At 43.6% G+C, this 16369-nt stretch overlaps 1 protein-coding gene across 2 annotated transcripts in view; it reads left to right on the top strand.

The window, feature by feature from the left end:
* Positions 1–3046: 3046 nt before the first annotated feature.
* Pka-R2 (cAMP-dependent protein kinase type II regulatory subunit) overlaps positions 3047–16369 on the top strand; it is a 504771-nt gene continuing 491448 nt past the window's right edge. Inside the window, exons 1-2 of one of the 2 annotated variants that reach the window (XM_076185008.1) lie at positions 3047–3099; positions 3680–4622. In XM_076185008.1, the coding sequence (XP_076041123.1) occupies positions 4262–4622 (361 nt within the window). In that variant the 5' untranslated portion in view covers positions 3047–3099; positions 3680–4261. Of the gene's footprint in view, positions 4623–16369 lie in introns of both variants that reach the window. The other variant, XM_076185006.1, reaches the window with a different exon arrangement.

Genomic DNA, 16369 nt, shown 5'->3' on the forward strand with positions numbered 1-16369 from the left:
AAGAACAATAATAACAACAAGAACAAAATATACGGACATCTCTGTACTTCTAATTGTCTCCAATAGTGGGTTAGTCTAATTTTATTTGTAGGTTACTGGTTTATTGCACGTACACACACACACACACACACACACACACACACACACACACACACACACACACACACACACACACACACACACACACACACACACACACACACACACACACACACACACACACACACACACACACACACACACACACACACACACATATATATATATATATATTTAATATATATGTATATATATATATATATATATATATTTAATATATATATATATATATAAATATACATATATTTAATATATATATTATAATATATATTATAATATATATATATACAATATATAATATATATATACAAATATATAATATATATATATACATAAATATATAATATATATATATACATAAATATATATATATATATATATATATATATATATATATATATATATATATATATATATATATATATATATATATATATACACGAGTATATAAGAGGTGGAACCGAAGCTTATGCCAGGAGGTTTAAGTGGTAATTACCAATAGCCTCTGGGATAGAACCCGAGCCCAGAGTTATGTCTGGTCACACCAAGTATGTATTGTGATCCCCCAGGATCTGTTCAGAGGGAGAATGAGCGATGATAGGAGACACAACCACGCATAAACACAAGGAAAATCCGTATTCCTTCGTAGATTTCATATAATTTCGTTTGATGGTGTCGATAGAGTTCATTTGGTCACTGAACATAAGGGATTAATAGTTTTACCTTTTTAACACCTTTGCCATACATTAGTATCATACAGACACCATGACAATATATATGGGGTGGAGGGTCTTTGAGATGAATACCAGAGGGCAATTGATTCTCTACGCAACTCTGGTGGCATAGTCTATTGATACAGTAGACTAAACATTAGCAACAACAGCAACATTAGCAACAACAGCAACAACATTAGGAACTACATTATGAACAACATTAGCTGCAACAACATTAACAGCAACAAACAACATTAACAGCAACAACATTAGCAACAACAACAACATTAGCAACAACAACAACATTAGCAACAACATAGAATTACTTAGATTAACATAACGTAATGATAAAATAACGTAACAATACAATATCAATGACAATAACAGTAACAGACGATGTTATTTAGGTCAGGTAGGACTGAAGCTAGTAAGCGACCCAGTGTAATCAATATTCTATATGAACAATTATATCGTCTATATTTTTGTTACTGAAAAATATATATCTTCTTCCCAACCGAACTTTGGTCTTCGTTAATAACAATGATCAAAGGTCGTTAATTAATAGTGATTGTATCGTTCCCTAAGGGGATAGCCCGGTTATCCTGCAGTGTCTTTTATCGATTTATTTATTTATTTGTTGATTTATTTGTCTATTTTTGGCAACCACCTACTTTGCAGTCAGTGTTTTTAACACGTCATTGAAAAATACTTTACTATTAATAATAATAAAAAAAAACATTTTGTAAATTACTGTTTTGGTATTGCCTACCAAGAAATGCATAAGCAAGAGGATTTGGAAAGTCGGTGTCTTTGGTATGGACATGGGGCTGCCCGCTGACCTCCCCCCCCCACACACACAACCTCAGCCCCTTAGTTTTCTCTCCCTCTCCTCTCATTTTCTCCTCTCCCTCTCTCGTTCTCTCGTTCTCTCCTTTTCTCCTTCTCTCCTTCTCTCCCTCTCTAGTTCTCTCCTCTCCTTATCTCCCTCATCCCTTCCTCTCCTTCTCTCCTCTCCTTATCTCCCTCATCCCTTCCTCTCCTTCTCTCCTCTCCTTATCTCCCTCATCCCTTCCTCTCCTTCTCTCCTCTCCTTCTCTCCTTCTCTCCTTCTCTCCCTCTCTCCCTCTCTCCTTCTCTCCATCTCTCCTTCTCTCCCTCTCTCCCTCTCTCTTTCTCTCCCTCTCTCCTTCTCTCCTTCTCTCCCTCTCTCCTTCTCTCCTCTCATTCTTTCCTTTCTCCCTCTCTCCTTCTCCCTCTCTCCTCTCCTTCTCTCCTCTCCTTCTCTCCTTCTCTCCTTCTTCTCTTCATCTCTCCTTCTCTCCCTCTCTCCCCCTCTCCATTTCTCCATCTCTTCATTTCTCCCTTTCTCTTTCCTCCTTTCCCTCTTTCTTTCCTTCTTTCCCTCTTTCTTCCTTTCTTTCCTTCTTCCCCCTATCTCCCTCTCTTCTTTTCTCTTTCCCTCTTACCCTTTATTCCTTTATTTTTCTCTCTTTCCCCGTCTCCTTTTTTCTCGTATCTAATTTCTCTTTTTCTCTCTCTCCATTTGTCTTATCTATAGCTCTTCATTTCTCTCTCTCTCTCTCTCTCTCTCTCTCTCTCTCTCTCTCTCTCTCTCTCTCTCTCTCTCTCTCTCTCTCTCTCTCTCTCTCTCTCTCTCTCTCTCTCTCACACATTTCCCTTTCTCTTTAATTTGAGAAGGTCTTGGGTCACATGATGAACTTGTGATTAGCAATTATTACTCTTACGAATGAGAGCTTCATAGCTTAATGGATCGATCTGCAGGTAATACTGTGACCTTATACGTATGCGCGCGCACTCACACACATACGCACGCACGCACACACACACACACACACACACACACACACACACACACACACACACACACACACACACACACACACACACACACACACACACACACACACACACACACACACACACACACACACACAGCTAAATCAGCTCTCGGAACCTCTGAGTTAGATGTCGAAGGCAGTACCATTACATCAGCAAGCGTGTGCCTATATATATATATATATATACATATATATATATAATATATATATATATATATATATATATATATATTGTTTGTGTGTGTGTGTGTGTGTGTTTGAATACATGACTGTGTGTTGGTGCGTGCGTGTGTAGTCTGGCCGATAGCAAAGAGGGGGGGGGAGAGTGAGGCATGTCTAATCATAAGCGCTTGGAATTTTACCTTCCTCAGTGTTCCCCTGCCTCTGCGTCGGTCCTGGTGTCGATCTGAACATTTATGTCCGCCGGGGCGAGTGTAGAAACGTGTATCGAGTTGTTTCCGCGTTTTACCAAATTTCGCTTATTTCGAAAGCGCTCTGCTGTCGCATTCGTTTAGTTGTGGGTTCGAATCTCGCGTGTCTTCTCCGATACCCAGCAGTCATTGTTACCTGTCCCAATAATCATCAAAACGCATATGGCAGAGGTGACTGCATCGGCCTCAGCCATTCAGAGCCTCGTGGTGTGGGCACCTCACCATCTCTTGCCTGTCGAGTGCGATTGGGTGAAGAGTGACTTAGTGTAGGCAAAGATCCGGGGATGGATGGTACGAGAAGTGTAGCGCTATCAAAACCATTAGGAATACAAACTCGTTTATAGTGTGATTTTTTTTTCTAGACGTTTTAATTCAATGTAGAAATTTTGTTATCCTTGTAAGGACTTGATACTAATCGCTATATTTTGAGAGTGCAATTTATTTTTTTTTATGGCTGGACAAGCTTCACATTGTCTTATGATCATTTGAGTGAAATATACTTAAAAAATAAAGTGCTTCTGTTAATAAGAACTAAGAAAGTGTAAGATAATTTTTCTTTTGATATTCTTCTAAAAAGAAAGGGGATGCTGGAGTTGCAGCTTGTGAAAAGAAAAAATAAATAAAAATGTGACGGAGCTGCCTACTACAGGAAAGCTGTTGTTTTTCATCTTTTTCGTCAAGTGATAACCAAGGTACCCAGATGAAACCTCGAGCGCTGCGATAACGAGACGATAAGCACACCCAACTCTCTTTTCGCCGAACCCACCGAAGTGACACCACACTCGCACGAAGAGTCTAAATTAAATCGTTCTCGACTTACTGGAAGAACCTTCTTCTTCCCCCCTCCAGTTCTTCTTGGCCTCCAGGGGCGCCTCTTGAGTTCCCGTGGGCGCAGTTCCCTCCTTCAGAAGCAAAGAGTGAATGTTCTTTGATCTTGAAGCTTGGAGACTTCCGAAGTGGACAAGTGACCTCGTTATTGAATCCTCACTTATTGCGATCTTGATAACGAGAGTAGTCCAAAGAACCAGGAAATTCCGTAGTGTGCTGAACCTTCTTCGGCGGAGCGAGTTCGGTGACTAGGCGGGTCCTCGAAGTCACCCTGAGCCTCCGAAGAGGAGGAGCCAATTCAAGAAGGACCATCCCAACTTCGTGAGCCACCATGCTGAAGCGTATGGGGAATATGGGGAAGGGGAAACTCAAGGAAAAGAACCGAAAGGCTCTGCAGACTCTCAGCTACCGGCAGAAGTCTGATGACCCCCTTACGCCGCCGACCTCTTCCCAACCCTTCTCCCCGACTTCCCCGTCCTTCAACGATTCACCCTTTAGCGAACCAAAGCCCTCCTCTCCGCCACCATCACTCCCGTCCCCTCCCACCTCGACCGAGACCCCGAAGGCCTCTGGAGGGGCGATCCCCAAGAAACCCAGGAACGACGACGACGATGAAAAATCGATTCTGAACAAAGACTACTACGAGAACGAAGAACAGGAGGAGCCTGTGAAGAACGGATCTGAAGAATCAGGTAGGAGACCCTCCTTAGGTGCCAGCGTGCAATATCTCTTAGAAAGTGGAGGATGGGTCACTTCATAGGTGGAGTAAATTCCTCAAAAAGGTTAGGTGGACACCCTCCAAAGATGGTATAGGCTTCCTCCAGGGGTGGAACAAGTCTTCTTTCAAGGTGGAACTGTCCCTTATGGAAGAAATTGAGCGCTTTGAAGATCTGTTAGTATTTCAATGGCCAACGCCAGGCGATTTTATTCCTCTTCAGGATTTTTTTTTTTTTTTTTTTGAGAATGAAAATTTTTCTCAAGTCTGTAGGTCGCTACAAAGGTATTGTAGGCCACTACAGAGGTATTGTAGGCCGCTACAAAGGTAATGTAGGCCACTACAGAGGTGTTGTAGGCCACTACGGAGGTGTTGTAAGCCACTACGGAGGTGTTTTAGGCCACTACGGAGGTGTTGTAGACAACTACGGAGGTGTTGTAGGCCACTACGGAGGTGTTGTAGGCCACTATGTATTGTAGGCCGCTACAAAGGTATTGTAGGCCACTATGGAGGTATTGTAGCCCAGTACCGAGAAATTGTAGGCCTTTTCGAAGATATTGTAGTGCCCTCCTAAAGTATTGTATATTCCTCCTAAGGTATTGTGAGTCCCGAAAAAAAGTATTGTAGGCCTCTTCGATTGTATTGTGGACCTCTTTCATTGTTATTGTAGGCTTCGCCGAAAGTATTGTAGGGTCCTGCGAATATATTGTAAGTTGCGTAAGTCTGTTGCGAAGATGGGGTAGGCCCATACAAAGATGGGGTAGGCGCATACAAAGATGGGGTAGGCCCATACAAAGATGGGGTAGGCCCATACAAAGATGGGGTAGGCCCATACGAAGATGATGGGGGTAGGCCCATACAAAGATGATGGGGGTAGGCCCATACAAAGATTATTGGGTAGGTCTATACGAAGATGATGGAGGTAGGCCCATACGAAGATGATTGGGTAGGCTTATACGAAGATGATGGAGGTAGGCCCATACGAAGATGATTGGGTAGGATTATACGAAGATGATGGGGGTGGGCCCATACGAAGATGATGGGGGTGGGCCCATACGAAGATGGGGTAGGCCCATACGAAGATGGGGTAGGCCCATACGAAAATGGGGTAGGCCCATACGAAGATAGGGTGGGCCCATACGAATATAGGGTCCAGAGAACGGTACCATCTTGTTTATTGATATCATAGTGACGTTTCCAATGGAGGAATTCTTCTTCGGGAATCTGAAGACGCAGATTGTCTGAGCGGTGAAAGCGGCGTAAGTCACATTCACACTCGTCCTAAATAAAAATGATCTAATTGGTGGTTAGCGGACTTGGGACGGGGGGAGCAAAACACGTAGAAGGAGTCTGTACCATTACCTATCGCCCCTTGTTTCAGAATCTTTCGTTCGAAGCTCTGTGGGTTATGGTATATTGGAATAGGGGGGCAATGGCGAGGCCGTGATCGGACGAAACATTGTGGAATGGTGGACGAAGGCGTGGAGGTCGACCCTGTGTTCACGCACGAACGAGTCTGATATTATCGCTCGGCTTCTGTTGAACCGAACGTTGGAGTTTCTTCGAACTTCTTAGGTCGATTGTGTTCACAACTTCCGTACTTGGTGATACTTTTCCTTTTGTTCCTTCTGCCGTCAGGTGTCAGTGTGCGCATGTACAAGTTCGTGTGTGTGTGTGTGTGTGTGTGTATGTGTGTGTGTGTGTGTGTGTGTGTGTGTGTGTGTGTGTGTGTGTATGTGTGTGTGTGTGTGTGGTGTGTGTGTGTGTGTGTGTGTGTGTGTGTGTGTGTGTGTGTGTGTGTGTGTGTGTGTGTGTGTGTGGTGTGTGTGTGTGTGTGTGTGTGTGTGTGTGTGTGTGTGTGTGTGTGTGTGTGTGTGTGTGTGTGTGTGGTGTGTGTGTGTATGTGCATGTTTTGTTCGTTTTGGAGAGGCATGACCCCGCAAAGGACAGTCGTGTGGCCAGTCTCCTGGCTGAGTTAGTTGCACACACACACACACACACACACACACACACACACACACACACACACACACACACACACACACACACACACACACACACACACACACACACACACACACACACACACACACACACACACACACACACACACACACACACACACACACACTCACTCACTCACTCACTCACTCACTCATTCTTCTCTATCTCTCTCTAAAGATAAATTAAGTAAATTAATTTATTAAAATAAAATAAAACAAGATAATAAGCAATTACATAAGAAAAATAAGTAAATAATTGAATAAATAAATAAATGAATAAACAAGTAAATGAATAAGTGAATAAATGTAAAACGTGGGTGGGCCCTTCAAGAGGGAGACAAGTTGTCCTTCAGTTTCGTAATGTATAACTCAAAGGTGATTTTATATTTGGAAATTTAAGAAACTAAAGATTATTATCGAGGTCGTTTCTTTTCGAACTGGAAATAGTTGACGAAAATTAGCTTAGTGTGAAGCTGGTCCTATTGTCGATTCTATAAGTGGCCTCACTCTCTTGTACGAAGCCAAAGCTTCAGAGAGTTCAAGACGATTTCAGTAACATTTTTCTGTCCTTATTCCCTCCTCCTCCTCCTCCCGCCCAATCCTCTTCTCTCACCACGCCCGTGCCCCAAAATTTCATCCTTTCAACTCCTCCCCACCTCCTCCTCCTCCTCCTTTCCTCTTCCTCCTCTTTTCCTCCTCCTTCCTCCTCCTCCTTCCTCCTTCCTCCTCCTCCTACCTCCTCCTTTCCTCCTCCCACCTCCTCCTCCTCATCCTCATTCCTCCTTCCTCTTCTTTTCATCCCTCCTTCTCTTCCTCCTCCTTCCTCTTCCTCCTCCTTCCTCTTCCTCCTCCTTCTTCCTCCCTCCTCCTCCCCTCCTCCTCCCCTCCTCCTCTTCCTCCTCCTCTTCCTCTTCCTCCTCCTCCCTCTCCTCCCTCTCCTCCCTATCCTTCTCCCTCTCCTTCTCCCTCTCCTTCTCCCTCTCCTTCTCCCTCTCCTTCGCCCTATCCTCCTCCTCCTCCCTCTCCTTCTACTCCCATTCCTTTTCCTCCTCCTCCTTCTCCTCTCTTTCTCCCTCTCCTCCTCCACCTCCTCCTCCTCTTCCTCCTCCTCCTCCTCATCATCTTCTTCCTCCTTTCGTCTTCCTCTTCTTCCTTTTCCTCCTCCCTTTTTCCTCTCCTCCTCCCTCTCCTCTCCTCCCTCTCCTCCTCCTCCCTCTTCTCTCCTCCTCCTCCTCCTGCTCCTCCCTTCCTTCTCTTCTTCCTCTTCCTCCTCCTCTTCCTCTTCCTCTTCCTCCTCCTCCTCTTCCTCCTCCCCAACAATGGAAGCGCAGTCCATGTCTCCCGCGGAAGCTGTTCCGTTGTAAAGCTTTCGTCTTTATCCTCAGGAATGTTACTTCTCGACACCCGAGGTGACCCCGTGGGAGGGAGGGAAGAGGGAAGAGGAGAGGAGAGGAAGACGAGGAGAAAGAAGAGGAGAGGGACACAAGGAGGAATAGGAGGAGAGGAAGACGAGGAGGAAGAAGAGGAGAGGAAGACGAGGAGGAGGAAATGCAAGAGGATAAGGTAGTGATAATGAGAATAATGATGACAAAAATGCTACAGGAGGAGGAAGAGAAAGGGAGGAACAGGAGGAGGAATGGAGGAAGAAAGGAAGAGGAGGGGAGGAGGAAGGTGAGGAGGAGGAGGGTAAGGAGGAGGGTGAGGAGGAGGAGGGTGAGGAGGAGGAGGGTGAGGAGGAGGAGGGTGAGGAGGAGGAGGGTGAGGAGGAGGAGGGTGAGGAGGAGGAGGGTGAGGAGGAGGAGGGTGAGGAGGAGGAGGGTGAGGAGGAGGAGGGTGAGGAGGAGGAGGGTGAGGAGGAGAAGGGTGAGGAGGAGAAGGGTGAGGAGGAGAAGGGTAAGGAGAAGGAGGAAGAGGAGAAGGAGGAGGGGGAGAAGGAGAAGGAGGAATGGAGGAAGAAGATAAGGAAGAAAGGAAGAGGAGGGGAGGAGGAGGAGGAGGGTGAGGAAGAGAAGAGTGAGGAGAAGGAGGAGGAGGAGTAGGAGTAGTAGGAGGAGAAGGAGGAAAAGGAAGAGGAGTAGGAGGAGTAGGAGGAGGAGGAGGAGGAGTAGGAGGAGGAGGAGGAAGTGGAGACGGAGACTTGAGGGCCGACGATGTGCTTGAGAGGTCATCCTCGATCAGGCAGACGACCTCTGACGTAAAAGGGAGGAGGAGGCTACATGTGGAGGAGGGAGGATTATGTGGAGGAGGGGGGAGTATGCGGAGGAGGGGGTGTATGCGGAGGAGGGAGGAGTATGCGGAGGAGGGAGGAGTATGCGGAGGAGGGAGGAATATGCGGAGGAGGGAGGAGTATGCGGAAGAAGGAGGATTACGTGGAATAGGGAGGATTGTGTGGAATAGGGAGGATTGTGTGGAGGAGGAAATATTGTGTGGATGAGGGGGAGTATGTGGATGAGGGGGAGTATGTGGATGAGGAGGGAGTATGTGGAGGAGGGGGAGTATGTGGAGGAGGGAGGAGTATGAGGAGAAGGGAGGAGTATGCGGAGGAGGGGGAGTATGCGGAGGAGGGGGGAGTATGCGGAGGAGGGAGGAGTATGCGGAAGAAGGAGGATTATGTGGAAAAGGGAGGATTATGTGGAGTAGGGAGGATTGTGTGGAAAAGGGAGGATTATGTGGAGTAGGGAGGATTGTGTGGAGGAGGGAATATTGTGTGGATGAGGGGGAGTATGTGGAGGAGGGGGAGTATGTGGAGGAGGGAGGAGTATGAGGAAAAGGGAGGAGTATGCGAAGGAGGGAGGAGTATATGGATGAGGGGGGAGTATGTGGAGGAGGGAGGAGTATGTGGATGAGGGGGAGTATGTGGATGAAGGGGGAGTATGTGGATGAGGGGGGAGTATGCGGAGGAGGGGGGAGTATGCGGAGGAGGGAGGAGTATGTGGAGGAGGGAGGAGTGTGTGTTTACGATCCTACACTAAATGGAGGTTAGTTCGTGACTAAGCTTGATACTTGATACATTTTGTTTGCGAGGACGGGCGGCCGTCACTGTCCTCGGAGTACCTCCTCAGCTGACTGATGTAAACAAAGATGGCGTCAACAACACCCAAAATGTTAATAGGCCCAAGTTCGTGATGTATGTACGTGTACGTGTGTGTGTGTGTGTGTACGTGTACGTGTGTGTGTGTGTGTGTGTGTGTGTGTGAGATTCACCATAGTCTTGGATCACGTGTTGCACTCGTGATTGACAGCTATTTCCCTCCCGGAAGAGAGCTCAGATCTCGTATATGACCGATCTGTGACCTTACACGCACGCACGCATGCACACACACACACACACACACACACACACACACACACACACACACACACACACACACACACACACACACACACACACACACACACACACACACACACACACACACCACCCTCAACTCCCCGCCCATGAGAGTTGGAGTAACGACTCGCAGCGCAGCGATACTGAAATTATTTCAGCCCTGGGCGGGATTCAAACCCGGACCGCCGTAGTGGCGCCGGGAACCCTACCACTGCGACATCGAGTCGTGTGTGTGTGTGTGTGTGTGTGTGTGTGGTGAATAAAATCGCCTAGCGACAGCTAACATGAACGTACAATTTAACCTGAACAGTAAAAGAAGATAATGTCGAAACGTTTTATTAAAGATTTGACTCAAAATGCGGTACTTCCAGTTGGACCTCACGATTTTCCTAAAGAGATTTTGCGTCTTAGGGAAGATGTGCCCTCAGAGTTGCAATAAATATTCGTAACCGGAGCGCATAGACTATATTCGAACCATACATAACTACTTTAAGCTGAAATAGCATCATCACCACGCTCTCCGTTCGAGACTTTAACAAGGGTGACGCTAACAAGGTCATCATATTAAGACCACAGGGCAGGACTCGCGGTAATGGATTTAAACTGGATAGATTTAGATTTAAGAAGGAAATAGGCAAAGAATTGGTTTACTAATAGGGTGGTCAACGAATGGAACAGACTTAGTAACCAAGTAGTGAGCGCCGAAACTATCAGTTGTTTTAAGAAACGGTTAGACAAGTTTATGGATGGGGATGACAGGTGGTAATGGACATGGAACGGCCTAGTTTAGGCCTCATGGTCACCTGCAGTCTCTTTCATTCTCATGTTCTTATGCTCTGGTGTACTGAACTGCGAAAGCCATTCTGTTGTACAGAGGAATGGAAACACGGGTCTTGCACAGTATGTCAAGTATTTTATGATGGTTTAAAGTGAGGCTGCACATTTCTGTGGAGGGTTTTGCTGTCTTAGTCTCGCAGCATTTGTTATTTTTTACGACAGGCGACCCTTCATCACCAAAGTGATATGTGTGTGTGTGTGCGCATGCATATTTTTGTGTGTTTTTTGGCTCGGCCATCTCTTTCCTTTACGAATAAGAGGAACCCATATATACACTTGTCACGTGCTAGCGCAGGTTCGAGTCCTTGGCTGTACCATGTTTCAATTTTTGCATGTAACTCTCCTCGAGTTTCTCGATTTTGATGGCTTAGAATTGAAGAATATATATATATATATATATATATATATATATATATATATATATATATATATATATATTATATATATAAAATATTTAGACACTGTTATCGCAATATGCATCCTGGGACATAGATGACGAATCCTATTGCACCGCGCTGGGGCACTCTGCCGCTTAGCACTCTGCCAGTCATATTATTTCTGATTTTTACTGTGCATATCTCTCAGTCGACACTTTCTTCTTCGTATTGATATTGCTTAGAGCCATAATTCAATCTCGTGTCCCAAGGAATTTAGTTCTAACTGATTTACTAGAGGTTTTAGAATGTGAAATCGTAAAGTAGCCCCAGTAATATCACAATTTTATTTATTTTTATTTATTTATTTATTCATTTTCATTATTATTATTTATTATTATTATTATTATTATTATTATTATTGTTATTATTATTATTATTATTGTTATTATTATTATCATTATCATCATTATCATTATTATCATTATTATCACTATTATCACTATTATTATTATTATTATTATTATTATTATTATCATTTACTTATTAATTTACTTATTAATCTATTTACTTATTAATTTATTTATTTATTAATATATTTACTTATTTATTTGTTTATTTACTTATTAATTCTTTTTATTTATTTTTCTACATGCTCGTAATGAAACCTAACCTGTCTTATAACTTAGTTCCCATCAATTTCGGGGCTTTACGAAATCCTTGATTTCGGACCATAAAAGAGATTATCAGATCTAACCTGTTTGTCATGTAAGGTTTATTAGAAGATTTTCATAAGCGTGGGATTTAGTTGTTTTTTTATTAAGCCGAATTTAGACAGTTATTAACTTCAAATAATTAGAGATATCTTGTTATTGATGGATAGCTTTGTTCATAGATTTGTTCTACGTAATAGATAATGTTAAAGAAATTGGATAAATACCTCTTTTTTTATATTATAAAGTGATTATATTCGCCTGTATATTTGTCTGTTATTTCTTACATGTTTAGTTACAATATTGTTTTTGTGTTTATGCATTTATTTATGTATGGTGAATCAATGGGGGTAAACCAGCATCGGCTATCAGTTCCTGTCATTGAGGAGCTGTGCCTCGCTGCACTGTTTTTGAGTCCAGCAGTGAAAAGGTGGCGGCACGCTAGACATTTCTGGCTAGCATGCTATTTGCTTTTGCTACTTCGGTTGCGATCTTTTGATTTTCAAATTTCGAATTACTCTTTGCGTCATATACAGTAGTGAGACGCCGAATGACGAACAAAGAGAAGCTAAACCTAGAATGCGAATGTTAGACACAAAATTGCTGAGATGTTCTTACGGAAGTCTAGATCATTGTAACCAAAGTCGTTTCGACTCGAACCAAAAAGCAAAAGTAAGTAGCATGTTATCCTAGTGTACCGAAACCTTGACTTTGTACAGATCCATTCATTCTCTAAATGTCCGAGATGAGAAGGTTTTAGGTGAATGGCTTTTACCTGTTTCTGATGTAGGTGTGTGATTTCGACTCTGATAACCCCCATATAAGGGACAAAGGGCCTTGCATGGATATGTATTCACCATGGTCTTGGATCACGTGTTGGACTCGTGATCGACAGCTATTTCCCTCCCGGAAGAGAGCTCAGAGCTCATATATGACCGATCTATGGGTAATGATGTGACCTTACACGCACCCACACACTCAACTCCCCGCCCACGATAGTTGGAGTAACGACTCGCAGCGCAGAGATACTGAAATTATTTCTGCCCTGGTTTGGTTTTGAACCCGGACCGCCGTAATGGGAGCTATGTGCGTGTATGCGTGCGTGTGTGTCTTGATACTACAGGAAGAGACGGGGTACTGCAGGAAGATCTTAACAAATTGCTCACATGGTCAGTGATATGGCAAATGGACTTCAATATCTTATCATGCAGTGTGTTAAACGTAAATTTACATAACCCAGAAAGCAGATATAGCTTAGATAACACATTTTTAGGAAAAACTGAGTGCAAGAGAGAATTGGGAGTGCTAGTGAGTCCTGACCTTCAATCCAGAAAACAGTGCACTAGCGCTAGAGATAGAGCTAACAGAGCATTAGGTTTCATTGTTAGGACGGTTACGAATAAAAGTACAGAGGTAGTTATCAAACTCTTGTCTGTTTAGTTAGATCCATAATTGACTATGTGGTACATTTTTGGTCTCCATCCTATGTACACATAAATTCACCAGAATCGGTACAGAGGAGAATGACCAAAATGGGGCTCAAAAATATACCGAACGAGGACAGGCTTAGGTAGAGTCACTCAGAAAAGTATCCGTTGGTGGTTTTAGGTGTTCGTGGGAGACGAGTGAAGTAACAGAATCGATGTTCCTGTACAGTTGGTAGTCGTAACAGAGTTGCGCCCTACCTTTTTCCTACGTTAAAATACGTGGTGTAGAATAAGCATTTAATGCGAGAAGGTGTGACAAGATTTAAAGTAATTATAGTTACACACACGCACACACACACACACACACACACACACACACACACACACACACACACACACACACACACACACACACACACACACACACACACACACACACACACACTCACACACACACACACACACACACACACACACACACACACACACACACACACACACACACACACACACACACACACACACACACACACACACACACCACACACACACACACACACACACACACACACACCCACACACACACACACACACACACACACACACACACACACACACACACACACACACACACACACACACACACACACACACACACACACACACACACACACACACACACACACACCCACACACACACACACACACACACACACACACACACACACACACACACACACACACACACACACACACACACACACACACACACACACACACACACACACACACACACACACACACACACACACACACACACACACACACTAGAGCATACGAAATAGATATTGCCACACCACAACATGTTTTCGGCCTAGACAACGCTACAGGCTCTCTTGTCTACATGGCAACCCCTGCCCGTTACTCCCTTTCTCAACCCTCGTCCTCCCAAAGGGGCAGCCATTCGCCCTATAATAAAACACTCCACAGCTCCTTAGCAGTTAACAGGTTGTTTCTTCCAAGTAATATAACATTTGTGTAATATATAAACTTAAATATAATTCTAATATTTTAGATGTCTTCACTGAATGCTGCTATAATGAAGACGCACATTTATAAACTACAAAGCTATGAGAAACACTGGCGCATTGATACACAGGCGTACCAACAGTTTCCAAGTCTTTTGAACAATGTGTCAGAGTTTAGCGTTTACTTACGTCCATTTCCGTACGATTTCTTACCGATACTTTTTTGAGTGACTGTACCTTGATTTACACTCCCTGGAAAGACTTGTGATGGGTGATCTAACAGAGGTATTCAAGTGGATCAAGGACTTTAAAATTGGTGATGCTGACAAGTTCATCATATTAAGACAATAGGGCAGTAATGGGTTTAAATTGGACAAACTTAGATTTAAGAAGGAAATAGGCAAGAAATGGTTTACTAATAGGGTGGTCAACGAATGGAATAGACTTAGTAACCATGTAGTGAGCGCTGAAACTATCAGTTGTTTTAAGAGAAGGTTAGTTAGCTTTATGGATGGGAATGACACGTGGTAACGGACATGGAACTACCTAATGTAGGCCTTATGGTTTCCTGCCGTCCTTCTTATATTCATATAATGTACAGATCATTGCATTTATATAATTTAATTATTTTTTATCGCCGTACCTGGAAACAGACGTAACTAGTGTGTTTCTGTGTTTTGATGTAGTTGATGCATTTATATAGTTAATTCAATGACCTTACTTTTATTATCGTGTCTGGAAACAGACAGAACCTTCTTGCTGTTCTACCCTCGTCTCCCACTGCAAGAACCTTCCGGAGTCGGGAAGGAAATATCAGGTTGGTAGTTCTTAGAACTTTATCAAAAGCGCTCGTGATAAGGTCCTGCTATCCTTGAACCAGCGGGAGGGGGGGAGGGGTAGGGGGGAAGAGGGGGGAAGGGGGGACGAGGTGCCCGCCTCCCCCGATAAGGAGAACCTCTTATCGGACGCTGGTCTGTGTCTACTTCGGCCGTCACGACTTCGGTTCTTCGTGGAATCGGGAGAACGAAAACCAACTCGAACTGGGCGAGATGTTACTTCGAACTTGTAACCTTTTGAATAAAATCGTCTACCGACAGAGAAGTGATAGAGTCTGTACATGTTGAACAAAAGGTTCGGTTCGCTGAATTCGCTGCTTTGAGTCGAACAATGACTCGTTTTTTCGAGCTTCGAACTCTTCAGATTTGTGTTTCGAATCCGTCAGTTAAGGTACTTCATATGTAGATTGAGGTTTTAAATTAATTGTGGTCAATTTGTTGAAACCCACAAGTTCAGTTGCGGATTCGAATCCTCTATCTTAAAATTTCGGAACTACTTCTTCACCTTCCACATATTTTTCTCAATCTCTGCTCCCTCCTCCCTCTCCCACCCCCCTCTCTCTCTCTTTCTATCTCTCACTCTCTCTGTCTCTGCCTCTGTCTCTCTTTCTTTTTCTCTTTCTCTTTTTCTCTTTCTCTCTCTCTCTTTTTCTCTTTCTCTTTTTCTCTTTCTCTTTCTTTTTCTTTCTCTCTTTCTTACCTGGGATTTCCACTCTTATTTATTTGTCTGTTAACAAATTTTTATTATCTATTTGTTTATTCATTTATCTACTCGTCTTTATTTATCTATTTATATATTGATCTATTAATTAATTAATTAAATTATTTATTTATTTATTTATTTTTTGTGGGAGTGGATGACCTTTTTTGCCTCCAACACTACCAAGACGGTAATCGACAGCCTCTTGGGTAGGAGGAACCTGGGACCATTCCTCGTCACACCTCAAACATCAACTAATCCTCGACTCTCAATATACTGTCCCGGGCTCGAAAAAAATAAAAATGAAAATATGACTATGTTCATTATAGGCCTAAGCACCTATCGAGTGAACATGTTCAGTGACTGGCGTGTCAGTCAGCGAACGAGTCGGCCATTTGGCTAAATCAGTCAGTCAGTCAATCATTCTGTCAATCAAGAGCAGCGGTCTTGGCATTTACATTGCAACACACACACA

The sequence above is a fragment of the Oratosquilla oratoria genome, chromosome 5 (genome assembly GCF_046742065.1).
Source record: "Oratosquilla oratoria isolate Oo_2021 chromosome 5, ASM4674206v1, whole genome shotgun sequence".
NCBI lineage: Eukaryota > Metazoa > Arthropoda > Malacostraca > Stomatopoda > Squillidae > Oratosquilla > Oratosquilla oratoria.